Source organism: Mus pahari, chromosome X (genome assembly GCF_900095145.1).
Source record: "Mus pahari chromosome X, PAHARI_EIJ_v1.1, whole genome shotgun sequence".
Taxonomy (NCBI): domain Eukaryota; kingdom Metazoa; phylum Chordata; class Mammalia; order Rodentia; family Muridae; genus Mus; species Mus pahari.
In genome coordinates this window covers 87,857,350-87,871,158 of record NC_034613.1, presented here as the reverse complement: position 1 = coordinate 87,871,158, position 13,809 = coordinate 87,857,350, and the positions used below count along the sequence as shown (strand labels likewise).

The window sequence follows — 13,809 nt, the reverse complement described above, 5'->3', positions numbered from 1 at the left end:
TAGCCATGCACGAAATATCTCCTAGCAGAGAAAGAGGAAAGAAAGAAGGAAAAGGAGCAGAAAGGAGGTATATTGTGTGGTCAAATAGGTCGGGGAAACTGTCTTGGTGACATCTGTCTTAACCATCTATAACGCAAGTCTTCATCACCAGCTGCACAGTACAACCATTTGGAAACTTTTAAAACATACTGGTTCCTGAACACTGTTTCCTAGAACTTCTAGTTATAAGTGGGGCATGTCCAAGGAGATGACAGAATTGCCTAATGGTTTGGGCATCTTATAGACAATTCCAAGGAGTTCCCGTGAACTCAAGGCTGCTTGGCTATGAGATTAGGAGTTACTCCGTATAAGCACTGGTGAAGACCTGTTGGACCTTCAGGCAAACTGCTCAGTATGTTTTCTGAGGAAAAAACTTCTTCACCCCTTAGCCAAGTTGATTCTGCAAAACTAGTGAGCAAAACCAGGACCCATGCCCCTCTCCATACCAGGAGACTAGAACAGGACTAACAAGACACTTGCAAAGTCCACTACTAGACTGGTGGGTCAGAATTTACCCTCTGCTGCTTTGTTAATGCCCCTCCAGAGCCCTAGCCATCTGGTTCTGAGGTCAGCAGGCATCAGTCTATACCAATAACTCTCCTAAAGCTGCCAGCATTCTCAATAGACAGCCTGATTCAATTACAGAGGATGCCCCCTATCCTTGATTGGCAGTGAGGTGAACAAATTCAGTAGGGGAGAATGAAGGAAGGACTGAAAGGGAAGCAAAATTCTGGGGCCAGGAGAGATGAGCTGACAGCCTCAGAAGTGAGATGCGCTCCTCTGTGCATACATGAGACTTCTCCATAAGTTCTAGAGAAGAATGACTGTAATTTGGAGCTGTCTAGGAAACGTTTTTCTTATAACAGACTTGACAGGATCTCCATCTAGGGGTTTCAAAAGCCTTCAAAGCAGCCAGACATGGTGGCAAATGGGTATAATTCCAGCAGTCATGTGGCAGAGGCAGAACAGAAAGTTTCATGCCAGCCTAGGCAATGTTGTGAGATCCTAGTTCAAAACCAAATAAATAACAACTTCAAACAACTTTCTGGGTAGTATCTGGTGATGGTATGTGTGATTGTGGCCTGTGTACGAAGCACTTTATACACATTATTAGACCGTGGAAATAACCTCCTGAAATAGGTAGTATTAACCCCATTTTACACATAAAGAACTGTGGCTCAGAACATCAGTCAACAAAGACATATTTGTTCACAGCATGGTTCTTCATAGCTGTATACTGTTTTATCACTTCTATCATAGACCTAGCAAAATTTCCATAACCACTCCACTGTTAGTGAATGTTTCATTTCTTGGGTTAACACAAACAACAAACTATGTAACAAAGATCCTTGCAAGTCTCCTGGTACAATATCTGATTTTTCTTTAGCATAAGATTCTGAAATGGAATTCCCGGGTCAAACGAGGCACATCATAAATAACAAAAGCTATCTGCCTAGCAGCTCTGGAGTGTTACCTCCTGCAAGGGAAGGGAGCCCCTGAGCATAGTAACATTAGGAGGCCTCAGTCACCTCACAGCCTCCCAGTTGGGGAGAATAATTTGTTTGGTACTTTGCTTATACTGAGGAACCAGACTATAAATTGTCAGGAGGATAATTACATGGCTCTCAGCAGCAAATGAATCTGCTCAAAGGCAGAAAAAAAAGGAATGGATCTTAAAAACCCATCCTTCCTTTGAATCTGTTTTCCAAAGGGAAAGATGCTTTTGTTTAGACTAGGATGTAGTGTGGAGTGCCTGTCTAGCATGAGGTAGGCCCTAAATAAGTTCAATTCCCAGCACCACAAAATAAAAAGGGACGAAAACTATTTTTCTTGTTTTCCCATAGAGAACATGCTGATCATGCCAAAGAATCTGTGTTCTTTAGGAAAAAAAAAGTAATGCAAGATACAATCAAACGCCCAGACTCACAGCAAAACTGGCAAGAGCAATAGATTTCAGTCTCAAGGGCCAGGGACACGTAAGCAGGTAGACTCTTTTATTTCTCTTTTTTAGGGTCCCTCCTGCTATAGACTTTTGGGGCTGGAGGTGGGTACAGGGAGGGAGATAATGTGGCTCTGCCAGGCAACTTCAGCCCCGTCTGCCTCAAAGGTATAGCTTCAATTTAACAATACATGTTTGTTTTACTGTCCTAACACTCTAACTCCCTGACCAAAAAACAGGATGTAAGGAGTTCCCCCACCTCCCCTCTGCTGCTTCGATGGAGCCTTGTGTTCTCTCTTGGATCTCTTCAGCTAATCCTCTCCCCACATCAGCTCCCTCTTACATCCCTATACTAGCTTAGATAACTCCCTGAAGGAGAAATCCACACTGTCCTTTCCCCTGTCACAATAATGCACACTGTCCTTCAGACATACACATCACGTTCTCCTGGACACATCTCTGCACTGAGTCTGCTGTGTCTCTTCCACCTTCCCTGGAGCCTTCGTACATCTACACAGCAGTAGAATCCTTCCTCCCAATAGGCTGGGGATCTGCATTCTACTTCATCTCCACCTACCAGAAATAGTACAAGATGGGCCAACCTAGACTAGAAAAGAGGAAGGAAGGAATTCATCTAGTTAGCTACAGTACCTAGTAAAATGCCCTAGGTGCCAAATCCTGACTTAGGAGCAGAAACATCAGTGAACGAACAAGTATCCATACCCTCAAAGATCTTACACTTTATTGAGGCACTTATAATTTCCAGAGAGGGGAGCAGTTGGAAGGGTGGGAAGGAAGGATGGATGGAGAGCTGTTTGAGTGCACAAACTTTCCATGTTAAAGGGCTGGTATCCAGTTGTCTCCTGCATGCCCAGCCCCAACACCCATCACACATAAGCTTTGCTGTAAGCTATTTATACCAATACGTACTCGTCATACCCGACTGTGGCATTATCAGAGCAGCCTTGTCCATTAGAATCCTGCCATCCTCCGTGCACTATCATTTGCAGCAAAGACATGGAATCAGAGAGCATTATCCCGAGTGAAATAAGCCAAGCACAGAAAGACAATGCATGTTCTCACTCATACATACCAGTTTATTTTTTTAAGTGCTAAATGTAAGGCAGTGATTACCAGGGAGTGGGAATGATGGGGGAGGAGTTTTACAGGGGAATTGGGTAATATACACCAAAATACAGGCCATTATAAGGATTAAGTTCTAATGTTCTTCAGCACAGAGGGGGAACTACAGTTCACAAGAACCCTTTACATGTATATTTTTATAAATATCCAGGAGAGAGGCTCTTGAAGTCTCCAAAGACAGACTAAGGATAAAGAGATAGAAACAAAAACCTTGATTTGATCAGTACATGCTAAATACATGTATTGGACTATCACATCATCATATATAAATATGTACAATTATTATGTACTAATAAATATTTTAAATGGGTAAAGAGATGGAAATGTTACCTACCCCAATTTTTATCATTACACATTGTACATATGAACTGAATTATCACACTCTTATCTAATATTTTTTATATAATAAGGCCAGCAAGATGTCTCAGTGGGTAAAGTCATTTGCAATACAACCCTGATAATTTGAGCTTAAGCCCCACAACCTACATGGTGGGAAGAGAATACCACCTCCCAAAAGGTGTCCTCTGACCTCCACATAAACATCATACACACAAACACAATAATAAAGAAAAGAAAACTTAAGGACCAGGAATTTAGCTTAGTGATAGACCATTTGCCTATCACTCATGAAGCCATGGGTTCAATGCCCAACTTCATGAAGTCAATTAATGGTTTAATTAAAAGTAAACTGGGGAGATGATAGTTCAGAAGGTAATACCAGGCCTATGAGAGACCCTGTCTCAAAACCTAAACAAAACATCCTAAAGTCTCACCAAAATGACTGTCTAAGCATGAGGCTGAAAGAGGATGAGACTGATAAACATGCTAACATGAAAGGGGGAAAGCTCAGGAGGCCCCAACCCTAGACAAAAAACCTATAGGTAACTAAGGGATGCTGAGAGTGGGAGAGATAGTCTTCCCAGGGAAGAGCACACCAACTGGTTCTCCAACACCAAGTGGTCACTCCTGACACCATACATACAAGTAACATTATATAGACTGAGCAAGTTATATTTAGGAAAAAAAATTATATATATATAGGGCTGTGCGCATGTGCATGTGTGTATGCATGTAACAACAACTAATGAAAAAAAGAGACCATAAATTTGAAAGAGAGCAAGGAGGAGTATATGGGAGGGTTTAGAAGGAGGAACGGGAAGGGGAAATTATGTAATTATAACCTCAAAAAATAAATGATTTTAAAACAAAACAAACAAAAAAACAAGTGAGAAGGTTAAAAAGAGGAACAACATCCAAGGCTGATCTCTGGCCTCTGTACATGTGTACCTGCACATAATCACACACACACACACACACACACACAGAGAGAGAGAGAGAGAGAGAGAGAGAGAGAGAGAGAGAGAGAGAGAGAGAGAAACACAAATAAAAATTAAAATAAATAAAAACAAAATAAATTTGCCTTAACGAACTTATGCAAAGAGCTTATTTCTTGTTTGAACCAAGAACATAAGATTTGTCATTCCCAAGTAGGAGCAGAAGGAGCAGGGCATATCTAGAAGGCTATGCACCCACAAAAGGTTCGTGATGACTCCAGACCCACTAAGCATTGCCTATGTGCTGAATAGTCAACTATTCTTATGTTTGAACATAAAATGTCTTGTGTCTAAAAGTACAAATTAATTCAAAACTTGTTGATAGCATTCTATTGTGTTTGGATTTAATTGATACCATGGAGGATTCTGGAAGCCCTAATTCCATTTTGAGCCCCAAACCAGACTGAGTTGAAGCTGGGGTATGAGGTGGGGTCTTGATTCTATTTGTTAGCTTTCTTCAGCTTTCAGAAGGCTGTTTTGTTTTGTTTTGTTTTGTTGTTTTGTTTTTGAAGGGTTTTTTAGTTTTTTTGTTGTTGTTGTTTTGGTTTGGCTTGGTTTGGTTTGGTTGTTTGTTTTAAGGTTTTTTTGTTTTGTTTTGTTTTGTTTTGCTCTCTTCCACTCTCGGTCCCAAGCTGACATAGTGTGGAACAGAGATGGCCCCCAGCCCTGCAGACTAGGAGCACTCTGAAGGGAGGGACCCAGTGTACTTGCCTGTCAGTCTCTAGAATCCAGCACAACAGTAAGAACCAAAACAAACTTCTGCCTATTCTTCAAAGCTGCAAAGTAATAATTTAAAGAAAAGGTGAATTCGGGCCTCTGAAAGAGTACAGAAGAGCAAAGGCATGATGCCTGTTAAGCTACTTATGCACAGCAGGATAAGCAATCCACTCCCTGGAAACACGTATGCTAAATGCATTTCTGGCAATCATTTGACTTTCTTTTTCCCCTTGGTTTTTAATAAACATGCTTTTTGAAATGCCAACTAAGCTCTACTGCAGCAACAGAAAATAGTCAAGATGTAGCCTCGTAGTCATAACGGAACTGCAATCTTCAAAGGTGACTAGCCAGCATAAAGACAACAGAAGGATCAGGAAACAAAACAAACAAACAAACAAAAAAACCCAAACAAACAAAAACCCCCAGTAGAAAGGTGAGCTTCAGAATTCAGTGTGTCTGAAGCTAACCTACCATTTCCCATCTGAAGATCATTTCTGCAGAGCAAACTTCACTCCAGGGGCGTTCATGGCCTCCCACCTGCTCTCTGTGCCGCACAAGGTTAGGCATCCTTCCTCTCCAGCTCCAGCTCGCACTACAACCACAGGGTGGGGGCTGTTCTCGAAAGAATCCCTCGGGGAGTAAAAGGGATCGGGAATCATTCCTTATCCTGGATAAATTCCAGCTAAAGAAAATGCCAGAGCAGGGCCTCTCAATGAACTGACTTAGAACACAATGTCATGGCAGAGAGGTCAGAACACTGGTTTAGAATGTCAGAAGCCCCTTCTGAATCAAGAACTTCTGTCACTGACTTTTTCTGTTACTTGGCCAGTGCCACACTGCCACACTGGCAGAATGAATACATTTGTAGATCACAAACAACAGGAATACAAAAGAGAGAGGAGAGGGAGAAAAAGAATCTAGAAAGAAACTATTTTAATTTAAACATACAAGTGATCATTGAGTCATTTCTAACGGCTAATGCTTTATTTGAAGGTTCTACCCTTTTCATTTAGAATTACATATGTGGAGGCACTAAAATCCTCTTAGTACTCAACCTTCGAACTACAATCTGTCCTGCCTGCAAGATGTGATGGGGCAATAGTGGCACAGAACTTGTGGGAGAGGCCAACCAATGACTGGTCTAATTTAAGGCCCATGCTACTAAGAGTCTTGATTCGTCTGGGTGACTTTGGACAGGTCCTTTCCCCTTCCCGAGACTCGGCTGTCAAGTGCTATGATGCTCACAATAGTTTAATGACTGAGTTTTTAGTTCATATAGTGGGAACAGACTCTGCTCAAGGCAGACAGGTACAGAGGACAGATGACACCAAGGCACCACTCTTCTCCTGAAACCTGATCACCTTCATCCGGGTCAAATGTGAACCCAGAAGCCATAGCTTAAGTCTTCTGGTCTTCCCCTGGCCTCACATCCTGATGCTTCTGTCACTTTAGCTGTTCACGTGTCTAAAATGGAGATTACATTTCTTGTTTCTAAAGGAGAGGAAATTCTAGTGGACATTTTGGTGTTCAAATTTCCAGAGATGTTTTCAACAAATGAAAATACCATGAAGCAGACCAAGAATTTCATGGTATTTAAGGAGAAAATGGGAAGGGAAGAAAAAAATTAAAGAAAGTAGGTTTGTTTCCCACCCCCAAATCCCTTCTGTCAACCCACTGTCCCAAGAGCTTCTGCGAATGACAAGCAAGACAAAGACAAAATCAGTCCTGGAAAAGTGTGTCTTAAGTCTCCCAAGATCCCCTAAGCTCCATCTGACTCCGGAGACCATGCCCCATTCTTCTAAGCAAGAACAGTGCAACATCTGATCTCATAGCAAACTCGTGGTAGTCAAGAGGTTCAATTTTCCTATTTTTCACCCTATGCAGAGTTATAACATGCTCCAGACTATAATTGCAAGCAAAATAAACCAGCTGTCCTTTACAGTTTGCAGCCAGGCTTGCCACAATGTTGAAATATCGAGAGGCAGAAGTATCTAACAAAGAGGGGAGGGGCTCTGCTGTAGATCTCACTGACTGCAGTCAAGCCAAAATAATTGCAAAAATGCAATAGAGCATATTTCTCACAGAAAATCCATGGGCTAGTGAGAAACAATAGCTCTCCAGTATTATGAAAGGTAACTAGAGGGGCTATGGACATGGCTCTGGAGGTAAAGGCACTTGCCACTGAACCTGATAACCGCAGTTCCATCACCAGGTCTCATGTGGTAGAAGGAGAGAACCACATACCACAAGTTGTCTATGACCTCCACATATGCACTGTGGTACCTTTCTCTCTCTCTCTCTCTCTCTCTCTCTCTCTCTCTCTCTCTCTCTCTCTCTCTCTCTCTNTCTCTCTCTCTCTCTCTCTCTCTCTCTCTCTCTCTCTCTCTCTCTCTCTCTCTCTGTGTGTGTGTGTGTGTGTGTGTGTGTGTGTGTGTCTGTGTATGTGTGATATTCATGTGCACACAATAAATAAAATGTAATAAACTAAACTAAACATACCTAGAGCTATATAGTGTTTTACTATAGATCTTAAAGGAGATATTATGCCCCTAGGCTGATGTCCTGATTGCTTTTGTAATCATCGTGTAAGCACCTACAAACATTAAATAGATCTCTGAGGGAGGAATAGGATTGCTTGGATTGACTCAGCATATGGCAGCAGACATGGAGCTATTTCCCACTGGCTTTGACCATAACAACTTTGAGAAGATCACAGAGTAAAGGCCACAGGATGCAACAAAATGGGTCACATCCAAAGCCATATGTGGGGAGGGGAGGGTGGGACTATTTAGAAGCAAGATCATGCCTTGGTATGGATGGCAATTGCCATAGATTCATAGACAAGAGATCTGGTTCAGACGTGAGTGGTCCTTCTTCCCTACCACCCTCATCCCCCGCCCCATGCCAGTTGCAGGAGTTTCTAGGGCAGTCTCAAAGGGGCTCGAATTACCAAAGAGCAGTCTTTGGGGGGAGTGTTGCCAGGCAACCAAGCTAGCCCAGTCCCACCCCTGTAACCTTGAAGATGGTGGGAGCTTGACCTGAGACAGTGTAAAGAAGAAGAAGCACGGGTGATTCTTTAGCATCCACTTTTTCCTCTTCTATCGTCCCTCCTGTCCTGTCCTCCCCTGCTGCTTCCCAGAGCCCCAGCCCAGCCTGCATGCTGTGGGTCAGTGTGACTAGTCACTATTCAGCCCTTTAGTGGCAGCCAAGTTGTCCCAGCAGGGAGGCCACAAGCTGCTGGTCTGTCAGCTGTCATTCACTCTGGCCACGTTTCCAAACCTCCCTCCTTCCCAGATTTCTTTCCCACTAGGATTGGAAGAAACAGCTAGAGGAAGAATATGAGGGTAAGTCCAGCTAGATAGGCAGTCTGCAGGGGTGAACTGTTAACGGGAAGAGCTGACCCTCAGCAAGATGGTCAGTAAAGGTGTGAGGATGCAGGGAAGAAAGGGTACAAGAAAGAACAAACAAAGAGGACCAGACCTCACAATGTCTGCTTGTTTGTGTACAATCGGAATGTGATATCCAGCCTGCTGGACACCTCGTTGAAGCTTATGCCTCAGCAACAAGGGGGTACCAGATGGTACCCTGATTATGCTCCTCACCTCTCTTTGCACTTGGCACTTGTGCCTCATCCCAGCAACCGAAAAGTGCACACTGGGAACCTCAGGAAGAGGCTAGGGCAGCAGACTAGAAAAGCAGTTCTTCTTAGAGACTCACAGAAGGTAGGCCTGTCTGGTGTGTGCAGTAGTTCTTGGGGCCAAGCCACATGAATGTTCTCAAAGGCAAGTGGCCACACTAAGGATAAGAGATAGACCCATTCTCAGCTCTTGCAAACTTCCAAGAGGCTAACTCAATGACACTTTATCTTAAGCGTCATTTCCCCCCCCCTTTAACAATATACCTGCAGCATAAAACTATCTCTTTCGAACCCAATAGATCACTAGAAAGGATTAGGCCCCCAAGTGACTTAGTGGAGCTATCCCAACACCCCAACCCATGGGAAGGACTGTCTGACTCAGCAAAGTTATGCTTTGAAAAAGCAGAGCTTCCTCCTAGTCCTCAACTTACCCTGCTGAACACAGTAGGTGGCTCTCTGCAGGCTGTACACCGCAGGCTGTACAGAGATTTGGAAACATATTCTCCAAGTCTTATCAAGTTTCTCCTAGACTAATCCTGGTAATCAGTGGGACCCCAGGGAAAGAAAAACAATGACCTTCTTACCCTCTTTGTTAACTGAGAAGGAGCCAGACCCTGAGCTTGCCTGGTTCCCTACCTCCCAGAGGCTTCTGGTCCCATGGCCACATTCCATCTGGCAGTCATCTGTGTCTTCCACCTTCCTTTGCTCAAAGGATTCAGTTTATTTTTCTCTAACAGTGACCTCTGCCATCTACCTCAAAGGACAGAGACCTTTATGAAGGAAGAGGGGCGCCAGAACCTCTGATTCCTGTCATTTTGTTAGGGGTGGTGTCTGCAAGGAAGAAAGGCTGACCCAGACACTTCTCTCCCAAGGCCTCCCTCAAAAGTCAGCACTTAGCCATCTTCCGCCTCCTTCTGAAACTTTCTGGCACACTACTCCCCTGACACCCCTTCCTAGCCTTCCCTAGGTGGCAATTGGCCCTGTTACCTGCCATGCCTCCTCTACTCTCAGCATTTTAAAACATACTCAGCCCGACCCTGTTTAAGAGAAGTCCCACATTCTAAGGGAACGCTGCCTTTCTTTGCAGAAGAAGTCCTCCCTATCCAAAGTGTTGAGATCCAAAGTAGTAAAGAGCCTGAGCTCCCGCCCGCCTCCAGTCTCACAGGTTCCTAGTGTTCAGTAAGGAAACTCCCCGGGACCTGGTGTTTCTCGGGCATGGCTGGAGAACACATTTTTAAGAAAACCGATGACAGTCTCTTTAAATGGTTCTCTCCCGCAAATCTGGGCAGCGGAACCTTAGCGGCTGGGGCGGGGTGGGTGGTATGGTATCCGCTAAGCCCTGGGCAGTCTCCCCTCCCCCTGCCGGCCACTCCCGGCGAGGCAACGCTGAGTGTGCGGGGAGAAGCGGGCGGGAAGGAAGCTCGGAGGCGGCTGGGCGCGGGAAGCCCGTTCGCAGTCCCACACGAGGTCTCACGGGTCTGGCTGCAGAGGGCCCCGCCGCCCAGGAGGCAGGCGGGCAGCTCCGGCGCGCTTTCCAAAGTGGTCCATCACGAGAGAAGCAGGCACGGCTATTCGGTTCCCGGGGCCACCAAGACTCTTTGGTCTGCGCCGCTCAGGACCCTACGGATCCCCTCCCTCTCCACCAAGCACTCGAGAGGTGGCGGCAGCCCCCAGACCCAGGGCAAAGGGCCACTCGGGACCGGGCGAGCGGATCCCGGGAGGATCGGACGGCGGGAGGGCGTCCTGGAGGCCGTGTCCCTCGATCTTTGAGGGGCGGCCACGGGCAGACCCAGCGGGACATCCCCAGAGGCGGGTGGGAGAGGGTCGCGGGCGCCTCGCGCCTTTTACCTAGCAATTCTTCATCATCCTCTTGTCCAAGCAGGCGACAGGGAAGGCGGCGGCGGAGACGCACGGTGCGCCGGTACAGGCTGTCGGTGCGGCGCCCCAGAGCCAGCAGGTGCCCCTCGAGGTCCTCCAGCAGTGCCAGCGAGTGGCCGCAGAGGTCTGCAAGCTGGCGGAGCAGGCTGAGCGCGGCCAGGTGGCTCACGTCGCGGAGCTCAGCCAGAGGCTGCGGAGGGTTGCGCGGGCACAGACGCTGGGGCACCACAGTGCGCCGGTAGAACGGCATCCCGGGCGCGGGCGCGGGGACCGGCCCGGTCCGCTAGCCTTGTGGCACTCGGGAACCCTGAGAGGCAGCGGTGGCCCTGGTGGAGCAGGGCCCGGGACGCGGGCGAGCGAGAGGCACGGGCGGCTGGGCGGGCAGGCGGCTTCACAGCCTGCAGCGCCGGCTCCCCGCGGGCTGCACACTCGCAGGAGCCACCAGTCCCTCTGACTCTGCTCCACTGGGCTCCTCCTCCCTGGCTTTCTCCTCCTCCCTCGCTCAGCTCACTCAGCTACTTCGGGATTCCTCCCCACCCCACCCCACCCCCACCACCCCCTTTCTTCTTCTTCTTCTTCTTCTTCTTCTTCTTCTTCTTCTTCTTCTTCTTCTTCTTCTTCTTCTTCTTCTTCTTTTCTTTTGCAGTCAAAAATTCGCAGATTAACGATTGATCCGGGAGAGAAGAAAAGAAAAGAAAAAAAAAATGAAAGAGTAGAAAGAAGCTGAGAGTTAACCGAGGGAAGTCTGTGGGAATGTGTGTCTGTGATGGTCGGTGCGCAAAATGTGCCCGGTCCTCCTGAGGAGCTTCAGGCCCAATACCTTAACCCGGGTTAAGGTTGTTTTCTGCTTTGTTTTTTAAACTTAAGTCTAAGTTTGTAAATACTGAACAATGCAGACGCACCGGTGTCCACACTAGCGAGTCACAGCAGAGACACGAAGAAGTCTGGTGTTATGCATCTAGTTTTCCTTCTAAAGTATACTCCATGCCACGCACCAGTCTCCACTGAGCAAGCTAGGGGCCAGAACCTTAGAATCAGAGGAAAGAGAACCAAGTATCTTATTTGACTGTTCAGGAGGGAAGTGACCCTAGCACTGTGGAATTGTAAAGGCAAGAGTGAATAAATACAACCCCATTTTGTGGAGTAACTTATTCCGTTGGGATTAAGAGATCCAGTTTGCATTTTGCACCAAAAGGGAGCATCCTTTGGGGGGTACAATGAGCTCCTGTAGTATCCCAGAAGAGGGGTTTCAGGAGCTGAGATGTGCTTTCAGTGCAGACAGCCTCGATTTCTCTCAATTGTAGAAGGTAAAATGTGCTCAGACAAGTAGAGTAACTTTAGTGTATTCTAGGTCTGCATGCACTTAGGACATTTCCACCCAAAGCTTCTCACACTGAACTTTCAATGGCTTCTTCACTAATCTGCTTTCATTTGGGATGTGCTCCTTTTCATTCTACATATGCTATGTTGAGTACAAGCCCACAGAATCTATTAGCAAAATATTTTTAAACAAAACACTTGTGTCCACACTAACACAATGTGGACTTTTTACGTTCTTTGCTTCAGAAAAGTTAATTGTTCCTTAGACAGTTCAAGAAAGTTCTATGCGGGCTGGAGAGATGGCTCAATCATTAACAACCACGTTGGCTGCTCTTCCAGAGGACTCGGGTTCAATTTCCAGCACCCACCTGGCAACTCACAGCTCTCGGTAACTCCAGTTCCAGGGGATCCAATGCCCTCTTCTCAGCTCTGAGGGCACCAGACCTACATGCAGGCAAACGCTTATACACATAAAACAATAAAATAAATTTAAAGAGAAATCTCTGATTTTAAATGTTTTGCTACACAAAATTAGTATGTGACATGATGGCTACATCCATTGGCTTTATTTGTTAATTCTACAACGCAAATATCAAAACATAATACTGTGCCCTATACATATGCAATTATTATTTGTTGATTGAAAATTAAAAAAATAACGTACTGCAATCTGGTTGCCTTCAGCTATACTCATTTCTTATTTAGTAAATAAAAACATAGTTACTAAAAACACTGAGTTCTAATTAAAGTAAGAATCAACAAACTGGACAAAAGGTGGCCCCTCTTTTGAACTGTGAAGTCCGACTGTGGAATAAGAATCCAAAGTTCTTTGCTTGATGAACTCCAACCTCAGCCAAGAGAGTGACTGGCAGGAAGTAGCTGACTTGGTTTTACTCAGCAGAGATACTTTTCCCTAACCTATGAGCTGTTTTGACTGATCTTTGCTCCAGAGGAGGAGAAATGAAGTAGGAGTAGATTGAAGGAGACTGTCTGGGCAGAGCTTTGCCTCCTGAGTGCAGCAGGCCTGGACTGGGCCTGGTGGCTGAGCCACCCGCGCTCACACACCCCCTACTCTGCTTCCCAAAGCTGAGTTGTTCAGCGCTCCATAAGAAGAAGCTCAGTTTTGGCCCCATGCCCTTCCCCCAGCCTAGTCAGTTCGCTCACTCCAGCCTCTTGAATGAGAGAGTCCTGGCTTTCATCAAGGAAACATCAAGGACTCGCAGTGGAGCCACCTCAGAGCAGAGCCCCTCCTCCCTTCCCAGGACTAGAGTGGGTCTGCTTGCAGATGGGAGAAGGTCAGAGGACTTAAGTCTTCACCTTCCATCTTAGCCTGTCTTTTTCCCACAGGAAAGACAGAGACCTCCAGTTCCAGAAGTGAAACTGAATAGAGACAGCCTCTGGGGAAGCAGGGTTCCCCCTGCTCTGTGGAGGGACAACTGGCCTCCTAAAAGCACCACTCTCTATCCAAACTCACCAGCCAGAAAAGCAGCTAAGGTGAAGGGTCTCCATCAGCCTCTAGCACAGCATCTGGCACAGTGTACAGATGGTAATATGATCATCTCTGTTTGTTTATGATAATAGCAATAGTATTTCTTTGTAATACTATCATCTTCCTCCCTCCGATAGCTCCCTGAAGGCAGGAACCACATTTGTCTTGTTTGCTGCTGGATGTCCATGCCAAGCCCAGTGCCTAGCATACGTTAGGTAACTCAGGAAGTGTCTGTTAAATGAATGAATAAAGGAAGCTCGATTATAGGCAGAGCCAGATAGGAAAAGCCTTAAGAAAGAATTTAACTTGGGCA

At 45.9% G+C, this 13,809-nt stretch overlaps 1 protein-coding gene across 1 annotated transcript in view; it reads right to left on the bottom strand.

Moving 5' to 3' along the window:
- Positions 1–11,114, bottom strand: part of Nhsl2 (NHS like 2) — a 241,599-nt gene extending 230,485 nt beyond the window's left edge. The window contains exon 1 of the mRNA XM_029534026.1: positions 10,658–11,114. Coding sequence (XP_029389886.1) covers positions 10,658–10,937 — 280 coding nt within the window. The 5' untranslated portion in view covers positions 10,938–11,114. The remainder of the gene's footprint in view (positions 1–10,657) is intronic.
- Between the last annotated feature and the right edge of the window lie 2,695 nt (positions 11,115–13,809).